The sequence below is a fragment of the Schistocerca piceifrons genome, chromosome 2, assembly GCF_021461385.2.
Source record: "Schistocerca piceifrons isolate TAMUIC-IGC-003096 chromosome 2, iqSchPice1.1, whole genome shotgun sequence".
In the NCBI taxonomy this organism is placed as follows: Eukaryota; Metazoa; Arthropoda; class Insecta; order Orthoptera; family Acrididae; genus Schistocerca; species Schistocerca piceifrons.
The window spans coordinates 87417275-87429880 of record NC_060139.1 but is presented as its reverse complement, the minus strand read 5'-3'; the positions used below and the strand labels follow the sequence as shown (position 1 = coordinate 87429880).

Here is a 12606-nt window from a genome sequence, read left to right as displayed (position 1 = left end):
ATATGAGCTCCTGGGATGTGATCTACCTGTCGATGTCAGCATAGTCGAGTTAACTCAATGGCTGCTCAGTGCACTGCATCGCTTCCTCAACATTTTAGCGTACGACATTGGCGAGGTATGTGACACATGCGCTGATTTGCAGGGTTCAAATGGCTCTAAGCACTATGGGACTTAACTTCTGAGGTCATCAGTCCTCTAGAACGTAGAACTACTTCAACCTAACTAACCTAAGGACATCACACACATCCATGCCCGAGGCAGGTTTCGAACCTGCGACGTAGTGGTCTCGCGGTTCCAGACTGTAGCGATTAGAACCGCTCGGCCACACCGGCCGGCCATTTCCAGGGTAGTGTATCTTTGGTTTTACATGTCTTTAGGATTCAGGAACATCTGAACCATTTGCGTAACTGCATTCAGGATTTATGTATGGTAAATACTGATTTAAACAAGTCCCTCTTATTGAAGAGATGCTCAGTAAAAACATTCAGTTACAATTTTATGCCAGTTTGCTGAGCTGGTTAGAAATTTCTGATGGTTATAAAGAAGACAGTTTCCCTTCTGATCAGACTTCTTGCAATGAGGTGGTAGGTACCTTGGATAGGAATTGTGAGGGAAGGTGAAACCTATTTAACAAATTACCTAATCATTCTTTGACAGGGGCAGTGATTAGTTGTCAATAGAGTCAAGCAGTGAACATGTATATCTTTTGGTATAGTGAGCAATTCATTTCCAAATCCGGGCTTAATTTCTGCAAATTACCCACTCCGTCATATTTCAAATTATTTGCTCACTAACCTGCGGTAAACTGAGTAGAATTGCAGCTAAGGCCCTTGATGACAACAAGTCTTTGGTAAAGTCCGTAAAAAGTTGTTAGACGAAAATTTGTCAAGTGGAATTGAAATGGGTTGGCATATCAACATTTTTATGAAGTTTCATCATTTCTACTACATATTGTCGTCTGATATACTGATGATGTATGGGCAGCCGTGCCAACTGTCTGCCTTTGGGTTACCGAACTGGAGGCACTAAATAATATTCCAGGAGGTATGCGTCTAGAGGACCAGCCACGTATTCTGTTCACTAATAAACCAGAGACCTTAGCCAAGTTAGATAAAGTAGTGGAGAGTATAGAAAATATCCAGTTTAGCGTTGAAAAGTACAGGGTTCATGACTATAGGTCGGATCCCCTTGCTGTTAACAACAAAGCTCCTGATGTGGCATGTGACAGTAGAACATGTTTTAAGTGCAATCAATAAGATCATCTAGTGCAGGACCCCCCCCAAAAACACAAGCTAGTGTTAAATGGAGCTGACCCCATCGGATAGTGACTCCCAGTAAGAAGTGCATGGGTTCCCTAGACGGCTGTAATAACGTAAAGGCCGACTGTAACTCAAGTTTGCTATTTGTCTGTACCACCTTAAATCATGATCCAGTTTGTGCTTTACTTGACTCGGGCAGTAATGTCCCTCTCTTGTCGGTGGTACAGCAAGTATCTTAATGTTCGTAAGCTTCCTCCTTCACAAGAAGTAATCAGGCAATGTTGTATGATCAATTACGAGTTTTTGCCGTGTTGGGCGAAATCCGAGGTAATTTAGGGATTTGTGGGCGGGCATGGCCGATACGTTACCACCGTCATGGGTTAGTCAAATGATATATGCTTGAGTGTGATTTTTGAAAGAAGATGGGGCTCATTTTAGGTTATGCAAATAGCGCATTCCTTTTTAATTTTCAGCCCAACAAGAGATATCTTCTGTCTATTCATAACTCTATTCAAGTGGTGTGTAATGTTGAAGACAATATTTTTCCTTGTAATGCTCATCTGAGTGAAGTTGGGGCTCAGTAATTGTTTGAAGTACGTGGGAAATGTCCTGACGTCCTTACGAATAAATCAGGGGTCACAGATAAAATTAAGCTCACCAATCAGATCTCTGTCTACCAGTCTCCCTACCGATCGTCTCTCAACGCATCGATTAAATCCCTATCTGACAATCTCTATACCGATTGTCTCCTCATAAAATGAAGGGGCCATGTAAGAATATCGATCAACTTCTGAAGGGTGGTGTGTTGCATATAGCCCTTTGGTGATGATTATGGGCCAGTGGTTAATGACTGCTCCCTGAGGTAATAGGCAGTATTGGAGCAGACGCCACTACCAGAATCCCTTAATTGTTTCTCGCAGATTTCGGGAGTCCGGAATTTAAAATTTTGATTTAATCAAGTCTATCATTAGGTGACACTGGCCGAAGAGTCAAACATCTCAAAGCATTTTGCATTGACAGGAATCTGTTTGAACACACTCGTGTCCCTTTTGTGTTAACCACTGGGGCGGCTGTGTTGTCTTATTTGCTAGAGTCTGAGTTGGCTAGATCAAATTTAAATGTACTTACCGTTATCTATATGATGTTGTAATGAAAAGCAAGAACCTTGTTGAACGTCTTGATTATTTACGCCAGCCGTAGAACCGTTTATGCGAAAGTAAACTGATTCTGTAATCTTCGGAGGTTCGAGTCCTCCCTCGGGCATGGGTGTGTGTGTTTGTCCTTAGGATAATTTAGGATAAGTAGTGTGTAAGCTTAGGGACTGATAACCTTAGCAGTTGAGTCCCATAAGATTTCACACACATTTGAACATTTTTGTAATCTTCGGAGGCAAATTTGGGCCACTGGCAGATTTCGTTTCTGGGACTCACCGTGTCCCTTTGTAGACTTACGGGATCAGGAACACTCAGGATGGCAATGAAGCTACCTATCTGTTAACTCCCCCTAAAGGAAAGAAGCGCGTTGCTGGATTTGAGTGCATGGTGAAGTTGTTTCGGAACTTTATCGCTAATTTTGCCCAACTCACCACCCTTGTGAATCAGTCGCACCCAAACGACGAAAAATTTCAGCGAACCAACATCCAGTATCTGCATTCGAACTCTTGAAAATTGTCCCTGCTAGTGCTCCAGTCCTATCTGTTCCTGATTTCGACGGCGAGTTTATCTAGCAGACTGTTGCCTCTAATTCAGGCATAGCAGTTGTGTTACTGTAAGGGTGAGATCCTGAGTGGAAGCCGGTTGCCTGTGCTTTGAGGTGCTTAACAGCCACCGAAGTTAATTACTTTGCGTGTGACCTGGAGGCCTTGGCTATCTTGTTTGGGCTCGAGAAATTTAATTTCCACACTGATCATGAACTATTTCGGCTGCGCATGGATAAACAGGCTTGACCCGAAAAGACAGTCAGGATTATCCACTCAGCAGTTAGAATTTCCCACGATGAATATGCTCAATTAAGTAATGCAAAGTAACAGCCTATGGATGGGCAACAAGTACTGCGATATTGCATCAGTAATGGCCTCTAGTGTTACTGTAACCGCTATGATGGGAAGGTGAACTTTTGTCTTCCACAGAAATGCGTTCCAGTGGTATTTAACACATTCACTAATCTCTGTGTGGGAAACATCTGGGTACTTGAAAACTATCAGTATTAATCGTGGTGGAGTTTGGATGTTTATGTCAGAAAGTTAGTCAGCCAGTGCCAATAATTCAGAAAAGATAAAAGTAACTCTAATACCCGCAGGTGTAGTCTGCATTCTAGTCAGGAAGAGCAGCCTATGGATAAGCTGTTTATCGGCTACCTGGAGCATAATAAACATGGTAACCGATACATATTTGTGCTTGTTGACGCATTTACTTTGTTTGGCTGCTCCCCAGTAAGTCCATGACAACCAGGGTTACCGTACAGTACTAGTGCCAAATATTTTCCGTGTCTGATCCACACATGGGTTTCGTGAGTATTAATACGTCCATCTTTTTTGTCCCGGGTAAGCAGTAGGTTTAGTTCTATTAGTGCGATAACTCACATCGTAGACATCAAAGTAAATGCAGCCATCGTTTGCTGCATGAGTTAATTGTTTCATGCAATCAGTCATGATTGTTTTCCATGTCCATTCTCAGGTGAAGTGGAACTAGTCGATCAGTGGTTGGGAGAGTATCTGATAAATTCAACAGCAGCAGAGAATAGTATAACGGGAGTAGGTTTCGTTATGAGTAGGAAAGCAGAAGAGAGAGTGATTTACAATGAACAGTTCTATGATCGGGTGGTTCTTATCAGAATCGACAGCAAACCAACACTGACAACAGTAGTTCAGGTACACCTGCCGACGTTGCAGAAGATGAAGAGATATAGAAAGTACGTGAGGATACTGAATGGGTCATTTAGTACGTAAAGGCAAATAAAAAGGGACTGGAATGCGGTTGTGGGGAGGGATCAGAAGAAAGAATTACGGGAGAATATGGACTTGGTAGTAGAAATGAGAGACGAGAAAGACTAATTCAGTTCTACAATAAATTTCAGGTAGTAATAGCCAATATCTTGTCCAAGGATTACAAAGGAGGAGCTATACTTTGTAAAGGTCGGCACATACGAGAAGATTTCAGTTAGATTAGATCATGGTCAAGCAAAAGTTACGAAATCAGATGTCAGACTGTAATGCTTACCCAGGGGCAGATACCGACTCAGATCACACCTTTGGTAGTGATGAAGAGTAGGATGAAGTTTAAGAGACTAGTTACAAAGAATTAGTGGGCAAAGAAATGGGCTAGGGAAGTACTAAGGAATGAAGAGACAGGCTTTAAGTTCTCTGAGGTTATAGATACTGCGATAGTGAATGCAGTCCGGGTTAAAAGGAATAGACTTCCCTCAAAAGTGCCATTTCGGAAGTTGGAGAGAAAAACTTAGGTACAAGGAGGGTAAGACGAAGAAGCCATGGGTAACAGAAGAACTACTTCAGTTGATCGACGAAAGACGGAAGTACAAAAATGATCGGAGAAATTCAGCAATACGGAGTTACAAGCCACTTAGGAATTAAATAAACTAGTAGTGGATGGAAGCTAAGGCGAAATTGCTACATGAGAAATGTGAATATATTGAAAAGCAAATCAGTGTCGAAATGATTGATTCAGCATACAGAAAAGTCAATATGAGCTTCAGTGAAATTAAAAGCAAGTGTGGTATCATTAACAGTGTAATGGAAATTCCGCTGTTAAATGCAGAAGACAGAGCTGATGGGTGGAAAGAGGCCTGTGTGAGAGAGACGACTGGCGTGGTGGCATGAAAGAAAAAGAAACAGGAGTCCATTGGGAAGAGGCAGGAGATGCAGAATTAGAATCAAAATTTAAAAGAGCTTTGGAACCTTAAGATCGAATAAGGTTGAAACGATAGACGACATTTCATCATAATTTTTTAAATCACTAGGGGAAGTGCAAACAAAACAAATATTCAAATTGGCGTTTGGAATGTACGAGCCTGGCGATACACCACCAGACCTTCGAGAAAACATCGTCATCACAATTTCCAAAATTGTAAGAGCCGACAAACGCGAGAATTATAGTACAATCAGCGTAACAGCTTATACATCCAGTTTACTAACACGAATAATATACAGAACAATGGAGAAGAAAACTGATAATGTGTTAAATGACGAACAGTTTGGCTTTAGGAAAGGTAAAGGCACCAGAGGGGCATTTCATTTCTGACGTTGAGGTTGATAATGGAAGCCATACTGAAGAAAAATCAAGGCCAGTTCTTAGGATATGTCGACCTGGAAAAAGTGTTCGACAAGGTAAAAGTTGCAAGATGTTCGAAATCCCGAGAATAGTAGGTGTAAGGTAAAGGCAAAGACGGGTAATACACGAGGGTTCGATTTTTTATGGTGGCAGCTATTTATTTACAGCTCGTACAAAATACAAACGTGTTTCAAAGTTTTACCGACCTTCAAAGTAGTCACCAGTATTGTGTATAACCCGATGCCACCGATGTGAAAGTCGTAGGATACTCTTGTCAGTGCCACTTGTGTTGACAGTTCGAGCAGCGCGGTCTATTGCGCGACTCATTTGTAGCGGTTCTGAAGCGAATACCGTGAAGTGTTTCCTTCAGTTTAGAAATCGAATTGAACTCACGAGGGCTTAAGTCATGGGAGTGCAATAGGTTGTATAGCACTTAGCAACTCCATCAGTCAAACAAATCAGTAAAAGCTTGCACTGTACGTGCTTGAGCATTGTCCTGCAAAATGATGGTCAGGTCCTGCAGAGAGCGTCATCACTTCTACCTCTAAGCTGGTCGTACGTTGTGTTCCATAAATGAACAGCAAAGAGACAGAAGTGATGACACTGAATAGGTTCCGCATCTTAGATGAACTTCTAGGGAGGTCACTTGTACCACCAGATTCTTCCGAATATGAGTTCAGCCACTTTAACCAAGCTCTGCGTAGGAGTTTCAGTGCGGATCTCTCTATTGATTTATCTTTTCCGTGGGTCTTATAATTGGTGAATGGTTCCTATAAGAATAAATGGAAAATACTTTCACACAAAGAGAGGAAGCCTATGTGCTGAACACCTTGACACAAACAATTACCTAAATTCTAACTTTCTACCTTACACCTTTCCAAATTTTAATGATAACTATTGCGACTAATTTCCTGCTAAAAGCCAAATCTGTTGATAACAGATGCATCTTGCGGAATATAGGCAAATAGTACCGTTCTAAGTAAACCATTTTAGCAGGGGTAATTTTTTATTTCATTTCTAAATCAGTGCTTATTTTTAACTTGTCAGTTAACAGCAGTCCTTTCGTGAAGGTTGTGTTGCTAATAGTCACTCGAGCTCTTTAATGTTCTATTAGGAGCAGAAATTAATCGTACTGCCAGAGTATATTCTGCGGGTGATATCACTGCAATTGTGTTTATAGAGCTCCATGACTAAAGGGGCTCGGCTCTTGAGCTCGTGTCCAGGTAGTTGTTGACTGTAAAATATGCCGAGTAAACCTACAGAACAGATCAACTTTCGAGTCATTAGTATATCATTTAATGCTAGGCACATCTGGCTAAGAAGTGTTATCTGTTATCAGGCGTCTTTTTCCTTCATTACGGAATGTTACCTTTCTGTAACTGTGCGTGATTACTTTTGTGGAATTGGGACCTCTTAAAATCCCGTAGAGGTGTGAATAGAGTTATTGATCTCTTGTTTAATACTGCAGAGAATGATATTTTGCCAGTATAAATACTATCACGAGATTTACCACTGAAAGTATAGTAATGCGAGTAAGTGCCTGCAGGAGTAATCCTTTCCCACAGAGGAACCTCATTCACTCTTTATATATGGTTGGAATACGGATAATTAGTAAACTACAAAATAAATTCCCTAAATAGGTGTTTTCACACAGCATGCACAGAATAAATAATCTTACATACCTGTAATTTAAACATCAATAATTCACGAATATGGCATCATTCAAATGATCAAATCCCTTATAATTTATTATGTTGTGTGTCGCTGTCGGTCATGTGTACAATGTTTTTGTCTTGATACATCTTGATCTGTATACAGTGGCACTACAAAATCAACCACATTTCAGAAAATAAATTTAGTCATAGAAGTCGTGGTTAGCTACCTTGCATAACCCTTTAGCGCTGCGTAATAAATCTAATATTAAAGAGATTGTACAACTTTTTAAACCTTTTCTAAGTGCTGTTTCGTCAATAGACGACGTACTGAGTGTAAATTGCGTTCTACACTAAAATACGTTCTTGTTAAATAGCTACCAGCCATTAATTTATTGAAATATTTAAAATTTAACTATTCATTTTGTCCGCTTCTACATAATAGTAATTTCTCCGTTTCTACCTCTTCGATCATTTCATGTAATGAGTTACAGATGAGATAATCGTTTTTCCTACTCTTGGGACTATAAGCTCTTTAATGTAGCATCTGCCGTGGGAGAATTTTTAGCGTTTCTGTGACCCTTTCGTTGTGATTGAAGATACACATAATGATTCACTAAGTTTTCAATCAGCTCTATCCATTCCAGTAAACGTTCCACATTGCCGAAGAATTATCTTTATTGTTATACTTGTGAATGGAATACGGAAGACGTAATTGTACCATAAACTCTTGTATTTCTAGGCCTCACGCAATATTACCAGCTGACACCAGGCAGTGTTTAAGACATTAGACTTTCATTAAAGACGAGTTCAAATTATTGGCTCGTCATTTAGATCCAAACCAGTGATGGGAAGGCTCATGTGAAGCGGACATGGCCGTTGTACTTGCGAATTCTTGCCTCAGGTGAGCCCCTACTTGAAACTTTCCTCCTGACTCGTCTTCGGAGCTTTTGCAGCAGTGCACGAGGTCCAATCTGGGGCTCAGTTTAGACATGTTAACACTCGGAGTCAGCAATACGTAGAGTGAGAGACCAATTAACAAATTACACGAGTTGTTGCTCCTCAGACTTACTCGGAAACGTTTATTTTTATATCTGGTTCAGTCATTTACTCCATTACAATATTAAATGAGCATAAATAAGAGTTGTCATCTTCGTTTTGACATATGACAAAGTTAAAATTATCGCTATCTCTATACCACTAATAAATAGCGAAGTTCTTTCAAAAGACTAGGATTTTACTACTAGTGTGGAAACTGATATTAGATTTTGTGCCGTGCGTGTTTAGCCGAGCGGTCTAAGGCGCTGCAGTCATGGTCTGTACGGCTGATGCCGGTGGAGGTTCGAGTCCTCCCTGGGGCATAGGTGTGTGTGTGTGTGTGTGTGTGTGTGTGTGTGTGTGTGCGTGTGTTTGTCCTTAGGATAATTTAGGTTAAGTAGTGAGTAAGCTTACGGGCTGATGACCTAAGCAGTTAAGTCCCATAAGATTTCACACACATTTGAACGTTTTTTTTTTTCGATTTTGTGAGCTCGAAGTAGCTCGTCGGTAATAATTTACACATCCATGCCTTTCCGTCGCCAAGTTCGTGAATGTAATGCAGTCCGATTCATTGGCCATTTAGTTCCCGTAGCCAAGTGCTACTTGTAAAATATTTGACAATGTCGGGAAATCATTTGCGTGTAAGTTAGTAAGAAGATCTAGATAGGAACAACCTATTTAGAAGAAACACTGGCCAGTCATCCCCAGGCTGGACCAGACTAACTCTGTCGTCTGGAATAGACACTGTGTTCACCCACCCCCTCCCCTAACCCCCCCCCCCCCCCCTCCATTGGGCAACTCGTGAGACCCTTTAATGACGGTATACATTCTACCTCTATAATTACATCTAAATCTACATCCACACTCCGCAAGCCATCTGACGGTGTGTGGCGGAGGGTACCTTGAGTACCTCTATCGGTTATCCTTTCTATTCCAGTCTGGTATTGTTCGTGGAAAGAAAGATTGTCGGTATGTCTCTGTTCCGGCTCTAATCTCTCTGATTTTATCCTCATGGTCTCTTCGTAAAATATACGTAGGAGGGAGCAATATACTGCTTGACTCCTCGGTGGAGGTATGTTCTCGAAACTTTAACAAAAGCCCGTACCGAGCTAATGAGCGTCTTTCTTGCAGAGTCTTCCACTGGAGTTTATCTGTCATCTCCGTAACGCTTTCGCGATTACTGAATGATCCTGTAACGAAGCGCGCTGCTCTCCGTTGGATCTTCTCTACCTCTTCTGCAACCCTATCTGGTACGGATCCAACAGCGGTGAGCAGTATTCTAACAGTGGGCGAACAAGTGTACTGTAACCTACTTCCGTTGTTTTCCGCCAGCGTTTCCTTAGGATTCTGCCAATGAATCTCAGTCTGGCATGTGCTTTACCAACGATTAATTTTATATGGTCATTCCATTTTAAATCACTCCTAATGCCTACTCCCAGATAATTTATGGAATTAACTGATTCCAGTTGCTGACCTGTTATATTGTAGCTAAATGATAAAGGATCTTTCTTTCTATGTATTCGCAGCACATTACACTTGTCTACATTGACATTCAATTGCCATTCCCTGCACCATGCGTCAATTCGTTGCAGATCCTCCTGCATTTCAGCACACTTTTCCATTGTTACAAACTCTGGATATACTACAGCATCATCCGCAAAAAGCCTCAGTGAACTTCCGATGTCATCCACAAGGTCATTTATATATATTGTGAACAGCAACGGTCCTAAGACACTCCCCTGTGGCACACCCGAAATCACTCTTACTTCGGATTTACTCTTACCTCGTTGTCCAGAGAGTATTAAGGCCTAAAGTGCCTCATATTAGAAGTTAGTCACTAGAATTTGTGTTAGGCTTCTTACCTCTGGAAGCAAATTGTGTGACAGGTCGAGGATGCGGACGTGTATTTCCGAGTAGGCAGGGTGCAGCACGGTGATGGAATTGTAGGAGAGATTGAGTGCCATGGGCGTGTCGGGCGTGGTGACGTTGAGGAAGGCGGCGAGCGAGAGTTCGTGCAGGCGGTTGTTCTGGAGGTCGAGCCTGGAGAGCACCGGCAGCCTGGAGAGCGCCCCTGGAGCGAGGGTGGCCAGCCGGTTGTCGGCGAGCAGTAGCGTGACGAGCGAGGGCAGCGCCCGGAGTGCTCCCTGGGCCAGGCCGCGCAGCTGGTTCCCCGTCAGCACCAGGGTCTGCAGCTGCGGCAGTCCCCAGAACGTGTCCGTCTCCAGCAGCTCCAGCTGGTTGTGCGACAGGCGCACGTCGCGTAGGTTTGCGTGCACCTGTCAGGGGTCACGATTAGAACAACTCTTCATAGACAGCATGTTACTAGCGTAACGAAAACAAGCAGAGCATTCAGTAAACATTTCTACTCTTTAGTACAGTAGCCCTATAATTACCATCAGTCAAACAGAAATCACTTCATATTAAGGGTTGTGTGTAAAATTTGCAAAAATTAATGCACACGTCATGCAAAGAATCAAAGCTTCAAATTTACATTAGTTTCATTCCACAACCTTTAAATTTCAAAGACAACCTGAAATCATATCCAAAATAGAGCAGTATTTTCCCTCATTTCATTTACTACAAATTGTTTTAAATATCTTAATGTAGAAGGAAACATTTTGGAAGTATGAGAAGGATAAAGACATGACTTCCTGATGTTCCACCTGTTTCAGTGACATCTAGCCATCTGGCAACTCCTTTATGCTAACACATATTCTATAGCACTTAAGGAATTTCTCACCTTCCTGGTCTTTTCGGTTAAACCACACGAAACAAGTATCTGGAATACTGGTAATCGTTAAACGTTGTCTTTTGCTTCTTACTGCTGAAGTAATTGTATTTTGTTTTGGTTTTTATAATACAATTTCGAAAACAATGATAACAGTGATATGTTTATTCAGATAATTTTATATTATTCTATATGATTCACTTGGTAATTATCTACAATACGAACTGTTAGAAGAAGAATAAATACACATGTAGATGTAGATGAAAATAACTACACATGTTTTCAAAGTGTATAATGGCTTCATTTCTACAGTAATAGATATAACAACCCTAGTCATCGTTAGTTATGTTATTTTTATTCTTATTCCTTTTTAGTTTCGTATTTGGAAGAGGTATTCTTATTTCAGAGAGGCTTGCACCTTCTTCTCATAGCCACTCCTGTATTTTCTGTACACTTCCTGTTGAATTTTGTTCCATTTTGTTCTGCTTTTGATGTGTAGATTTTGTGCGAAGTACAAGACTGAACACTTGGAAATATTTCTCTTAGAATATTCACTACCACTCGCAAAAAAAGTTTCAGAATAGAGTACAAGAAAATTTTTTTGATGAATAGTTTTTCAGTCAACAGACTAGTAAAACAGAGAAATTCGTTATAAAGATGGGCATCGCGTGAAACGAGACTCTAGATTCTCTGACAAACTCTGGAGCAGTCCAGAAGTTTTGGAATCAAAATTTTACGGATGGATGGCGATGGTAAGATTCACACGTAACAAGTTGTCCTGATGTGTGGTGAAATGCTGGTGTCTAGCTGAGAATAGGTGAGTGTGCGCTCACAAGTAGAGCATTGTTTAGTGGTCGTTTGGCGCTGTCCCTGCAGAACCGACTAGTCCCACGCTGGTAGCTCAGGAGCCGATGATGTCATTGTGTTTTACTTATTTATTTATACTGATGCAGCAATACAAGCTACAGAAAAGCATGATACATTCTTTCAAGCATTCTTTCGAATATTTCATTTCCACATAGGTATCGGCAATTTGTAAATTAACTGATTTTCATTAGAATGAAGAAAATGGTAACTGTTAAATCTGGTAAAATTAATCGCTATTGAACCAATTGTTGTACAGTAACAATCAAGATGTCAAGAGCGAAGAGATTGCTGATACGCATCTAACGATGTACTCACTTTCGTCAGGAATATTTGTTGATAAAATATATCTCATGTAAACTTAATCAAAAGCCTATTGAATTAAATGAAGAAGTACCCACATATAATATCAATGTGGCATTTATTAAGATACTGTCACATACTGCTCACAGTATTTGAGTAATACATCTCTTATTGGATATAATGGAATATTTTCGATTAGTTAGTGCTTTAGTAATTAAAATTACGCAAAATTAAAATTTAAGAAAACTGATAGCATCAACAGAAAAAGGAGATTACTACCTGGTAGAATAAAGTGATACTTTGTTTACAAACTGCTTATTAATTGTTGACAAACAATCCGTCGTTCAGTTTACTGCAACATCCCAAATTAATTACAATGGAAGCTTTGTCCATGTGTTAAAATAGACTAATTTAAGGATATGGATTTTGTAATTTTCTACTGGAGCACATTCTGAGCCAAACAAGTGGTAGTTCCC

General features: G+C 40.7%; 1 protein-coding gene across 1 annotated transcript in view; it reads right to left on the bottom strand.

Moving 5' to 3' along the window:
- Positions 1 to 12606, bottom strand: part of LOC124775167 (chaoptin-like) — a 152164-nt gene that overhangs the window by 37564 nt on the left and 101994 nt on the right. The window contains exon 6 of the mRNA XM_047250007.1: positions 10098 to 10511. Coding sequence (XP_047105963.1) covers positions 10098 to 10511 — 414 coding nt within the window. The remainder of the gene's footprint in view (positions 1 to 10097; positions 10512 to 12606) is intronic.